Raw genomic sequence first — 13,450 nt, 5'->3', positions numbered from 1 at the left:
GGCTCGGTTGACAAGGGAGGATAATCACAATGTGGTGTCTGCTCGGAGTCATTAGCGACTGGGAATTTCGGTTTTGGATTAGCGGGTGGAAGAAAATTTTGCGATCTGAACCCCTGTTTCTGAGAAAATCTAGCATTTATACTGCGAGAGTCGGTAACGAACGAGTAGAACAATAGCGTAGTGACTTCGTTTCGTCGATCGAAATTTCGGGTGACAAAGTAGATCAGAGTAGAAAGAGAAAAAGTAACGCGCATTAACCCTTAGCACTCGAATGGCGACTGTAAGGCGCCACTAAAAATTGCTCTATCATTATTCAAAATATTTTTTACATTATTAAATTTGTTTGTATTTGATAAATGACTAAACATTTCAGTACTCTACGAGTAAATTGCACCATTTTCGTATGTATAGTGTGAAAAAATATATGTAGGAGGGAAATATTCCAGGTCGAAAGAAATGTTTCGTTTTAGAGCTGAAATGGCTTCGAGTGCAAAGGGTTAAGATCCAAATTTATAGGAGAACTGTTATTTAACACTAGGTTTACGGAGCACTAGCAGCGGCCAGTTTGCGTTATTTTATAAAAATATCAAGAATATATTCAGCCGGATTTTCTGCAGCTTTTACCATAATAAATGTCCCAAGGAATAAGTAATTGTAAATTAAAGAATGTAGAACGCTGACAATTGAAAGGATTCGAGTGTCGCTGATGCTTAGATCGTCGAACGAATTCCAAAGTGGATTTCGAATCGAGTGTATTGTATTATTCTTGTAACCGTGTCTCTGAAATAGCGTTCGCCCGCGATACGTGTTGGTTGATCGGACGCGATAATCGGATCTGCAAGGGATGCGGCGTTTACGTTATCTTTTTTCGTCGTAACGGGATGCCTCGCATTAATTAGATCCGCGATTTAACGGTGTCGGGCGTCCGTATGACAAGTGCACGGAGCAGACACGAGTAGACGGACGCGTCAACATGTCGAATACGATACCCATCTTCCGAGACACGTGCGTGTGTCGCTTCTAGCTTGTCCTATCCTCTTACACCTCTTCTCGCGTGACTCTCTTTTTACATCCCGTACACGTGGCGAGCCTAACCGTTACCCGAATTCGATTTGCACCAACAGCTCGTCTTCGCATCTTTATTTCTCAAATTTACCAGCATTTCTTTGCGCTTCGAATTTCACAAATTTCTACGGAGAAGACAAATGATCCATCATCGTTTAAGGATTTTCGAAAACACCTCCCCGAACTCGTTCCAACAAAGCAACGACTAAATTGCAGATAGCCTGGCATATTCAAAGTTCTGACAAGTTCCGAGGAACAAGGATAAAAAGTTCTTCTGTTGCTGGTTTTGCCCAACATTGCCTAGAAACTTCCTCGGAACTTGTCAGCGATTTTATGTCTGCCGAACAGACTTTAACCCGTTGCTTTATGATAGCTCTCGCCTGATGACTACGTCTATCGTTGCTGCTTTATCGTTTAATAATTCACCACGGGGAAACGGAATTTTATGTTCGCTCTGATCTGCACTCGCTCCGAAGATTAGACGTTCGGTAGGAGAAGAAGAATATTTCCGACGGTTTCTCTGTATATGTCGGCTAGGCCTGGATGATAAACGCCGCGAAATTATCCCCGCTACTAATATCGATGAAACGTCGATAATTTTATCGAAAATCCTCTCGAGAAGAAACTACAAGGAGTCCGACATAAATAACCGAACGTATTGTCGACAAAGATACAATATCAAAGTGACTGCCACTTAACCCCACCCAAATACATGATGCGGGCGCTAACGTTGTTTTCGTACTGTCCGGTTTTCCTTGTTCGGTTCAACGACGAATGGTGAATACAATACTCGTTTTCCACTTGTCAAAAAATGAATCTATCGTTAAAAACAAGTATAATTAATGTAGGCACAGTATCCCAGAGTAAATAATTCCCTTGGCCTGAACCCAGGGTCCCTCCCGACCCTAACCCGAATCGCTTGCAAAAGGGTAGAGGAGTTCCTCCGGGTCCAGCAGGTTCCCCGAAACGAAGGGCCGAGCGAAACGACGGGCGGGGGATGCTCTGTTTGCCGGGAGATGCTGATCAGACTGTTTGCAGATCGGCGATCGTCGAACGCGAAACCGCCTCTGGCGCCATGTCACGCGAGGCGCAGGGATCCCAGGGATCGAGGAGAGTACCGGACACGATCGCAACGTCGACGATCACGACGAGCCGCCTCGGTGTGCTTCGGCTTCGCGGTGACTAGAGGCTGCTCACGGGAAAGTCGGTGGGACGTTGATTAGCCAAGGCGCTGACGATACTAATAACGGCGGCGAGGTGATACGCGGTAAACCGTGTCACGCTGTGGCGTAGGGCGAGTTGGGGTGGCGTGGAGGAGGCGGAAGAGGAGGTGGAGAAGGAAGCGGACGATGATGGACACGGTGTTAACGTAATACCGGTCGAAAGAGGGAGGTGTACATAGTTTGTACAGTTTGGAATCGTTGACGATTATACATCGGCGGTGATACACTCTCGCGTACACGTACGTGAAGATACACATGTTTACACACACACGCACACACAGATACACAGACAGACACACATACATGTACTCACGACAGACAAACACACGTACAGGAAAGAAATAGTGTTGCCCGAAGGAAACCGAGACGAGATAAGGAAGAAAACAAGTGCCGGTGTTGAGAAAGAAAAGTGCGTAAAATCGAGCTTAATAAAATAAATTAATCCGTAGGAATCAATGAGAAAAGTTTCCGAGCATCGATCATCCGTAGATACGTGCGCCGCGTAAACTTAAGCATCGCGTGAACGAACCGTGTATAAAGGGAAGAGATTCCGAATAATTTTGTTAAACGATTTAACATCGATTCGACAATACCCGTAGAACGAAATGAAGCAATCGAGGTAGTAGCCGGTAAGCGAACGAAGTGATAATAAATCTTAGAAGCACCGACTGAGAGAGATGAACCGTTGTACAAAGTGAAACGTGGCTTGAATAGCGATATTACGATATATATACATATATAGATATATATTATATATTATATATTCGAGTGTACACGTTAACAGTAAGAATTCTAAAGCAAGAAAAAGAAAGAAAAATTCAGAGAGAGAGAGAGAGAGAGAGAGAGAGAAGGAAGGACGATTTCGAGATAGTCGGAGAGTGACGTGTGGACAGATATCGGTGGAGAACAAAGAAAATCGAGCTTCAGACCGGGAAACGTAATTTTCGGGTGGCGTCGCGGCGCTCCGCAGCGGATGTTACGGCGAGCCGGAAAAGAGTGCCGCCGCCGCCGGGTCACCTACGGGAGTAGCAGCCTGGAAGTGACGAAAGGCCATCACCACGGCGTTCAACATGTTCGAGATGTGGAGCGCGGTGAGTTCCAAACTGGAACACTCCGCGACCTCCTCGGGCTCGCCGTTACCTTTGACTTCGCACGCACCGCAGACACCCCACACCTCGTCCGGGAGCATAAAAGGTAATCCACAACTAGCCCAACTACCAACCTACCCGGGTACCTGGGTCCACCTCGAGATCAAAATAATTCACCCGGGTCCCACCCGACCCGCCGCGCCGGGTACCCGGGTACTCATAATCTGGAAAATATTAATACACGCAGAAAATATCGCCTTGCGGTTCACAATTGTTTCCAAAACCGTTATGTTCCCGATTTTCTATCGTGAGAAAGAATTGTGGAATAAACTCGAATTGATCTTCATTTTCTTCTACTAACATTTCTGGCCAAAATCAAAGTCAAAATTGTTCAATTGTCCATATTCTCCGAATTTTTAAAAAGTACACGGAAGACCGTCCACGAAAAGAGGCGTGTTTCTAAAAATAACGTCGCAATTAGTTGTGAAACGTCCATACGAAAAAAAAGAGTGACGTTCGAAGACGAACTGATGAGGATTTTCTAATTCCGCTCGCGTTCGAGAACCGTTGTAATACACAGACCCCACCGGAATTGCCGTGAACCGAGTTTACATAACGTCCTTTTGATAACAACGCGGTCCCGTGGTTACTGACATTCTATTCACGCGCGGTTGTGTTCGTCCGTGTACCTGGACTTTTCGATTCGAGGTAGGCGTTACCTGAATCAGGACATTTTTGTTTGTTGATCCTGCAACAATAGTCTCGCGTATAGTTTTTCCTATGAAACATATTTTTCCTATGAAAAAGTCAGATTGTTTTGTTGGTTTGATGTAGCGTTCCATTTTACCGCGCTTTAAAGACATATAGATTGTCAATGAATTGTATGAAACGTTGCTGCATAAAAAGCTTCCCCACGAACGTTACAATCGCTGAGATAAAAAATATTTCTGTCTGGTCAAAAGTGGACTGGTTCCACTCGCAGTAGATTCGGTTCGCCATTGCCAGACCGAACCGCAGCGAGCGTAAATCAAAACTGTATTAATCCCACGGTAACAGACCGGTGGCACATTAAACGGAAATCTGAAACGCTTCAACATAAAATTTCCAATGCGTTTTGTACGGCATCAATTCACATTTTGATCATTGCGTTAAAAGTTTTTGATGTACAGTTTCTGGTAGCACACTGGGCATCGGCGACACGAGTTTTAATTGCAACGTACGCGCGAGATGTTAATATTCCGGAATACGATAAACAACGTCAGAGGGAAATGGTTCGTTAAATCGTTTTCGGAGGTGGGGAAGGGGGCCGGGAGAGTACACGGCAGACAAATTTCTCGATACATAGCGGTGTTTCAACTTTAATGTCCGATAAACGCGCCCAAATAGTCTCGTAACTTCGAGGGTTTGTCGCCATCGATTATTCGATCTCGTTATCATGCAAGATTGCACGAATTGATCTCCAACATTGGCCACGTGATTGATGTAACTTCCAAAATGATCGGACCACTAGATAATACCAATACGCGTACGTAAATATGTATCGATCCGGCCGCGTTTCCATCGAATCGCTATCAAACCGATAATTTTAGCAAATAGTAAGAAATCGTTGCTACCGGACACGATCGTTACAATGACATTATCGGATGCATAAACATTTAAGGAAACCGATACTATTTCCCATCGATGCTTTGAATTCTTCGATTCGTACTGCACCATTAACTGCAAATCAATTATTTATTCCTGCAGAGTAAAGGACCCAATTACTGTGCCAATTAAAAAAGAGATATTAAATTTTTTCCATTAAAATTAATACAGCGTCTACTCGATACATGTCCAGAACACGCATCTGCCCAGGGACATGTACCGAGTAGCCTGGTTAGTAGAAAAGGCACAATGTGTGCAAAGATTTTGGTATTCTGTGGCACGACGTATGCCAGTTAACTACATTTCTACGAAAAACGGTAAGAAAGAGAAAGAGTTTGGAAATCAGCGACAAGAGTACCTCGAATCGTTTCAAAACTGTTTTTACGACGACGTCGCGAATCGCGCGCACCGTGTCTCGAATACAAATACATGATCCGAAAGCAGCGATGAAGCATGTTCTACGACGCGATAGTTGTTTCTCTAAATCCAGTACTGGGGGCGCTGCGGTGGGGATAGTTCCGCGACTTTTATCAGCCAGGCATTTGCGACGTATATCGAGGCAAGACAGTATATCTAAATCAACTCTTACATGCGTCGCATTTACTTTGACAGTTGCGCAAAGGAACGTTCATTCATCCGCCAAACATGTCAAAGCGAGCGATGTTGCATAATTAAGTATCCGAATGAATTCTGCGAGCTTCGCAACTGGCGTTCAGAATCGGCGGAATTTTCAAACGGACCGCATAATTTACGAACGCGAGCGACTCCTCGAGCCGGCTCGTAGATCGTTTCGCACGCGGCGCGTCTGAAGCGCCGGAGTTCCGCGAATCACCGGCGAAGCGAGCAGATCGCTCGAAACAACCGAAACACGGGGAACGGTTTCAAAAGTGAGTTTACGATGTCGCGGAGTCATAGCCGTTCCGAATACGAATACCGCGATCGAAACGCGGCGACTAAATTATGCAAAGCGAAAGTACCCACGTAAGTGTCGGTTGCGCAAATGCTTCGTAAGAAGAACGCCCGTAACGTCGTCTGGCAATGTCCTCCTGTCTTCGCGATGACGAGAAAACGAATTTCTTTTGGGCAGGCCCTGCTGCCTCTAGATTGGCCGATTAACTCGACTTCCGAGGCTGCGTCCCGATTTCTTGTCACCCGATCTTGTCTCCGACCGAACTCCGCGATCCATCGGAACCCTATTACCTCAATCATCCCCTAAACTTAAAATTCCGATCATAACGGATCTTTCTCTAACTTGCGACAATTGGCGAATTTCTGATACGCGAGACAACATTAAAAACCTGATGTTTATATTTTTTGTACGAGATCCTTTAGTTGGAGTTTAACCTTGAAAGGGGTGATTCCTCAGGTCATTTGATTTTTTTTTTAAATTTTTATGTGACTAAAATTCTACTCCAAAATTCAGATAATTCATGAAAAATAACTTTTTATCTCGAGACAAAAAGTGTCGAAACTGGCGAATAAAAATTTCTTTTATTGAGCCTCTTATTTAATCGAAAGTATTGCACACGGAGGAGAAAGTTCTTAGGTTAGGTTGGAAACTGCAGTCGCATTGTAAGCGTCCAGCAAAACATAAATTTTTTGGGGACTTTGAAGAGCGTTCCAACCTTGCGAAACTCAGTGTAATTTTACCGAATGTGTAAATGCAGTTGATAGAATTATGGATTTTAATAGTGGAATAACTTCTTTTTTTAAACTCTAAAGCGCGTTTCAATTATCATGATCCACAAGGTTGCCCGCGCAAGACTAGACCTGGATCCACGGAGTGCCCATTTACATACCTTCCGCCACTTCAAAACGCGACGACCACAACTTTATCGAAAATACCATCGACCTATTTACGACAACAGTATCAGCGTGTATAAATATTTACAACGTTAATGGGGCTGGTAGAAATTATTCACTGACAGCAATTATCAGAAGTGCTTTGCGCTTGTCGTCGAGTTAAATATGGTGGATCCAGTCAGGTGAGCAAATTTCCGATAATACTAATTCGACTCGGATATTTTCAGCGTTCACCCCGTTTCGTGGTCGAAACCTACGGGTACGTGCGATCTAGATTATTAACTTCGCGCCTCGTGATTTATTTCTTGACAATCGCGACTATCGCAATGTCACCTTGACTGACGTTTCACTATCGAAAAGGGGTGTCGTGTGTTCATTATAGATGGAATCGAATTCGTAGAAATACATTCAGTGCAGTCATAGATACCTGCGTATCCTAATTTTTATAAATAAAAAAGCGTACAGTGATTCGACGTATTTTAGAACAGCCTGAAAGTGCATATCAGAATTCAAAAAATTTGTTGTTATGATTACATTTTTAAGAAATGCTAAAGTAACTTTGTGCGAGTTTATTTTCCGTTTTAGATTATAATTGTTGTCAGTGAAACAAGATCAAAATTGGTTGGAGAACAACGGAATCGCTACTATCATTATTCAGTGATTTCTCTGTTTATGTCGCCGAGGCCTGGACGATAAACGTCGCGGAATTATCCCCACCACCGCGGGGTATACCCGGTGAGGGGAAGCTCGAGAGGTGCTCGAGGTGTGCGAAATTTTATTGAAAATTTGGTTGTAGGAGACATTGTCTTTCTGTTAATGATCGTATCGAATTGCAAAAACATGGAACGAGACTACCGGTGCTTTCTTCGGTCGAATTTGAAAGATTCGGTAGGCGGATCGTTTCTTTTTTTCGTGACGGAACACGAAGGTACATCCGGCTCGCTTTGTCGCCGAAGCCGACGGGATATCTCGTATTATTTTTTTTTTTTTTCTTCACAAGTGAAAGCCAAAGCAGCGACGCGAGTCTCCCGGTGAACGGTGTTCGACGGTGGCAATCCTTCATCCTTCTCGGTGTGTTTTCAGAACCGACGAACGGGTTCGAAGGTTGACGTTACGAAATCGATCCACGTCTGTTGTTTTGACGCGAACGCTCTCCGGTTCGCACTTATCGCGCCATTAAGATCGCTCCGCCGTTGTCGCGTCGAACTTTCCGCCCAAGTAAACCGACGAAATTTTCCCAAAAAATACTCGGCTGATGGAATCGAATCCGGCCAACAGTCGACCCTCGCGTTAGAAACAATCGTTGGACTAGGTTCGCCAATTTTTTACTTTGCAAAATTAACTCGTCATTCCGAGAAAGTTGAAATACTTTGATACTTTTTGTAGAAGGAATTGTTCTCGGTTAAACGGAACACGAGATGCAATAATAGCCGCGTAATTATTGGAAAACTGTTTATTGTAATATCGTGGATTGTAGGTCGTAACGCTGGCCGATGTTTGCCTTTCGGTTCTAAATTACGGCGGGCAATTATACGTTGCGAGTCGGCGACTCGTTCCGAAATAATTGCCACATAATTATTCCCGTAGTAAAAGAAGTCTGATATGCAGCTCCGTTACCGGCGTACGTGTGCTTCCCGTCATTCAAAGATCATCGACCTTATAGACGTCACGATACGATAAGATTATAGTAATAGGTACAACTACTGTAAGTAGGTAAGCGTTTCAGTCTTTACACGATAGACCACCCGAGCCGTGGACGTTCGAACGCGTGCGACTGCCTTCAGGAAAATTGCAAAGTACTGCTTTAAAACGGAAAAGGGGAGACATTTTACGACTGTTTAACGCTAGCCGTGCCGAGCCTTATACGGTGTAATGTTTACTCGGATTACAAAGTAGCGGCAGGACCAAATTCTCCACGAATACAGTGATTTTTCGATATTTGTCGCCAAGGCTTGGATGATAAACGTCGCAGAATTATCCCCACCAACGCGGGGTATACACCTCGAGAGGCCTCGGACGCCGAATTCGCTGAACAGCGAATTCTCGATACATGTCAACAACACGGGTCTCCCCAGTGACATATATCGTCCAGGAGCGGTGTTATGTTTACAATCCTCGGCGTCCAAGGCTCCCCGAGTTTCGTGGCCCCACGGAGTCACAGAATTCAGCAGTTCCGATGGACCCGGGGAAACAATGGATGTCACGAGTTTATATTAAACAGAAACAGTAATTTTTCTGCTGGACGAAACGAATCACTCGCTAACCTTTCACGGCGGTACCGCCGGGAATATTATTATGTTCATTTGCACGGAACACGTATGAAAAACGTGGACAACACATATTTAGGTCAGCTCGGCGTGCAACAATGCTGCGAAATAATATCATTCGATAACGCGTGTGCAACGCGTTAAATTATTCTTCGTGCGGGTCGCGTATCACCGTTGCATTATGACTGAAAAAGTCGATACGGAACGGATCAAAGTAAAACTCGAACGCTTACCTGTTTCTGCTGTGCGAAGCGATCGATGTTGTAAAAAAAGCTGCTCAAACAACGGATAAAGTTATTTTCACAAATTTTCGAGAAAAACAGTCGTCCACGCGTCATAGTTGTTCGCAGGTGTAGGCTAAAACGTCTCGGAGAAAACGGTCCATTAAAACAAACGCATGGGACCGCCCGGTCTGAGGAGATCCGTTCAACGACGCCGCTTAAAGAGATATTAATTATTCGACTTCTAAGCCCTTCATTATTCACATAACTGGAACTCCGGCTGCGCCAGCTCCGGAATACGTTTGAGGGAAGAAAGAATCGCGGAGCGGGAGAAGAAAAAAAAACGGAGGAGAAAGAGAGGAACTAGGCTGGATGGCAGCGGGGAGTAGTCGGACTGGTGGTGGGTTATCGCGGGGAGGGTGAGAGGGTTGACGGACGAAGAAAGGAAAGAGGAACACCTAGCCTTTAAAACACGCGCGTTATAGTCGCTTAGCAGAGTGAAAGACAGAGAGAGAGAGAGGGGAGAGGGGGTAAGGGTGAAAGAGGGAGGAAAGGGAGAGAAAGAGAGAGGAAGTGAGGGAGGGACAGTGAATGAGGGAGTTCCAAGCAGCGAGAGAGAGAGAGAGAGACGGCAAAGACCAGAAAAAGAAAGGGGTGGCATCGCGGTAGAGGGTGGCAAAGGGGAGGAAGAGGCAAAGAAACCAAGAGCCCAGGAACAGGTATATAAAAGAGAGAAAAAGAGACAGACGCGGTGGGAAGATACAGCAAGGTAGGGGCTGAAGTATCAGCACAGCGAGGGTTGGGTCGCGAAGCTGCTGCTGCTGCTGCTGCTGCTGCTGCTGCTGCTGCTGCTGCTGCTGCTGCTGCTGCTGCAACTGCAGTTGCTGAAGGGTGAGGCGCGGCAGAGGACAGGAGGAGAAACGGAAGCGTGGGCTCCGCAGATCGATAGCCGCGCGCCCGTGCAACCGAAGCTCACTTCGCGTCGCCAACCACGACAACGACGACGACGACGAAGGAGACGGCGGCAACGACTACGACGGTGTCGTCGTCGTCGTCGTCGTCGTCATCGTTGACGTATGCCACGCCGTTTCGCGGCGCAGACGTCGATACGCTCACTCGCACGTGCAACGTTTTCTCATCGTCCAAAAGTGCGAGCTTTATCGTGGAAACGACGGACAATGGTCGAGCCTCTTTCAACCCACCCCGTTCTTTTTTTCCGTCCCTTTCTCTCTCGTTATTTGTTCCTCTCGTCCGCTTTTCTCTTTCCCCGGAAAACGAGAGGGAGAGAGAGAGGGGCGGACCGCTTTTCCGTTTCTTTTTCCTTTTTTTCTTTTAGTCCTTTAATGGATGCGTGTTTTGTGTGTATGTGCTTTTTTTTGCTTCTCCCCTCTACATCCCTCTTTCTGGCTTTTTCTCTCCGCCCCTTTTTTTTTTTTTTTTTGATGCGACGATTTAACGAGTCGGAAAATTTCAGCGGAGTGGGTGCTCCCGCGACCGACGTCGCAGACGGATAGAAAGGGCTGAATGGGGGATACAGGCTTCAGTTGAAAAATTAATTTTTAATTCGCCGGTTTGGAGAAGTCCGGCGCCGCGCTTTGAAGGTCTCTTTCTCTATTTTTTTTTTTTTTTTTTCGGGAGAGCTTAGGCTCGCGATCGCTTGACAGCGACCCTGTATGTTTGGGGTTCTTTTATCAATCATCAATGGCTTCGACCACGAATGTAGATTTCGTTTCGAATTTGTGCTGCTCGAGAAAGTTTAAAGATTTTAATTACATTTTTTAGATTTGACATCCCCTGGCAGTTTGACGTCCCTTTGATTGGGCTTTTCTGTAATTACTGCGGGGGTTCCAATCGCTGTGCCTATATTAATCATACTTATATTTCTAAAGCAAAATGAATACTAAAAAGGAGTTAACTGTATATTAACTGATTTCAACGAAAAAAATTTGCAATATTTCTTTTGTAATATTCGTTATGCTTTACAAATAAGTGTAATTAATCTAACACGTTTACTTTTAATTTATCTCGGTCGAAAAGTTGAACGGCAGATTTAAAGGTTCATTATTGCATTTGCATGGTTCAGGTTTGAGTTTGTTTGCTGTGTCTACAAAGTCTTTTTCCGTCGGAGTAATGTAATGACTCGGATCACGCACTGTGGAAGTTGTTTGTTTCGTAACAGATAAAAAGCGAGCAAGCGACGGGGTGTAAAGAACCGACGGAGATAATTGACTGACGAGACGAATGAGAATAGATGATTCGACAAATCAAGGCACGAAGAGACGTAATAGAATGTTGATATCGTGCAACACGATGTTTATAAATACACCCGCGGCCGATATCAAATATTTACCGTTTCACTGGTGGCTGCCACGAAAAAAAATGTTAACGCATTGTTGTGGTTACAGTATATCGCGTTCAATGTATCGTTGCGAAATTATGCAATCCGTATTGCAACTATATCAGAAATATTCGCGAACGGTTAATGCATTATATAACTTCGTTTGAATACGTAATTACCCGCGAACACAATAAACCAGCGGTGCTCTAAACTCTAAATTTTTCCCTAATAGATACCCACTCCATTGAATGGTCAACTCGTCATCGATCACAATAATAATGAACGAACTACAGAACCTTGTCTATACGAGGTTACTTTTAATCCTTAAATTCATCTTTCAAAAAAATTCCTTTCTTCTTATCGCAAACCTGATTCCGCCAATGGGTCGCGGGTACGGACGTGTAATACGAAACCCATTGAAATTTCGACGCGATTTCAATATCCGCAGAAATTTCTGAACAAGCGTGGCGTTTGGTGTTCACAAATTCCACGAGGACGATCCTCCGGCTCGCATTCCGAATGAATGCCGCGGCGCGGCAGCCCCGCGCACGTATTCGGCTCAATACGCCATTAACGATAGGTTAAACGATATTGTCCGTGGAAATGTGAATCGGAGAAAAACACGAGGCCGAGAAAGGACCCTTGCGCACGTTTCTACGCGACGCGCATAGCTTCGAGGCCCCTCGCGGGCCCCGCGGCAGTGGGGATAGCTCTGCGACTTCCATCAGACAGGTATTCGCGACATATACCGAGAAAAGACTGTGTGCACCAAAAAAAGCTCCGGCTTCTACGAGAATCGCAAGCTCGTCATTCCTACAATAAAAATTTCGTACAAAATCGAGCAGCTTCCGTATACAGGGTGTCCCAAAAATATCGGTCTGCGTTTTCTCAGGATTCGTCCCATTCAAGGAAGTATCCATTAATTGTAGTTGTATAATTTTTATTTTTTGACTTTCGTCTATTGTGTATCATCGAGATGCTTTCGTCGCCAGGGCAGAGTCGCCAGGATACACATACATACGTGCATGCGCTCGGTCGACGGTGCGCCGGGCGCCGGCTGAGACTCCTTAAAGCGAGATATCTCGATATGTATCGCGAAACCCATTGTCGGACCCCATGCGCGGCGCTTCCACTTGCGATCGCGTTCTCACAGGGTCATGGTGGTCCGCAATGTCGTTTTAGCAGTTGGAAAATTTAATTTCTACGGAGAGAGACCAATAGAACGGAATCGATTTAACACGTTCGTTGCCAGGGTTGGTTCTCGATCACAGGTCTCTCGATGACTGATTGGCAATTCCATCTGACATAAAAATCTACAATTATTACTTATTGCAAAACGCAAGATTTAACAGAATCCGGAGCAGTTCCTTGCCGAAGGTGTTAACAAGGGAACGAGGATCGTAATCTTTTAGAATCGCGTAAACGTTTACAGTGAATTAATTACAAGAATTAAGAATCGTTATAGCTTCTCAGAATATTCGAGGAATAAATGTGTTCCACACATTGCGCTCATTTCGCTGTGCGCGAAGTGTGATCAGCGTTGCGCGTTATGCGGATTTTTCTTCTCAATTTCCTACATAGTATTTGCGTGCCGCAATTACGAACGGTAATATCGGTTTCTCTTGTCGGACGTGTTGCCAAGCATCCGCGTTGAACGCGGCGAATAAAATTCAAGGATCGAGGGTTCTCAGGCGTTAACAGGTGACGGCGGAAAAATCACGGCACCGCCGCTCGCGTTACCTGCTCCGAACCGTCCGCGCGTCTGGTCGTGTTGCGGATCGAAATCGCAATCGTTATCTCG

General features: G+C 45.1%; 1 protein-coding gene across 8 annotated transcripts in view; it reads left to right on the top strand.

Moving 5' to 3' along the window:
- Hr3 (nuclear hormone receptor 3 ROR-beta) overlaps positions 1-13,450 on the top strand; it is a 114,138-nt gene that overhangs the window by 43,310 nt on the left and 57,378 nt on the right. The window contains exon 2 of one of the 8 annotated variants that reach the window (XM_076801945.1): positions 2,104-3,482. The exons of the other annotated variants lie outside the window; for them this stretch is intronic. Within the exon in view, the coding sequence (XP_076658060.1) occupies positions 3,359-3,482 (124 nt within the window). The 5' untranslated portion in view covers positions 2,104-3,358. The remainder of the gene's footprint in view (positions 1-2,103; positions 3,483-13,450) is intronic. 8 annotated transcript variants of the gene reach the window in all.

Source organism: Halictus rubicundus, chromosome 16 (assembly GCF_050948215.1).
Source record: "Halictus rubicundus isolate RS-2024b chromosome 16, iyHalRubi1_principal, whole genome shotgun sequence".
Classification (NCBI taxonomy): domain Eukaryota; kingdom Metazoa; phylum Arthropoda; class Insecta; order Hymenoptera; family Halictidae; genus Halictus; species Halictus rubicundus.
Note: the sequence above shows the minus strand (reverse complement) of the source record. Positions and strands in the feature narration are given on the sequence as shown.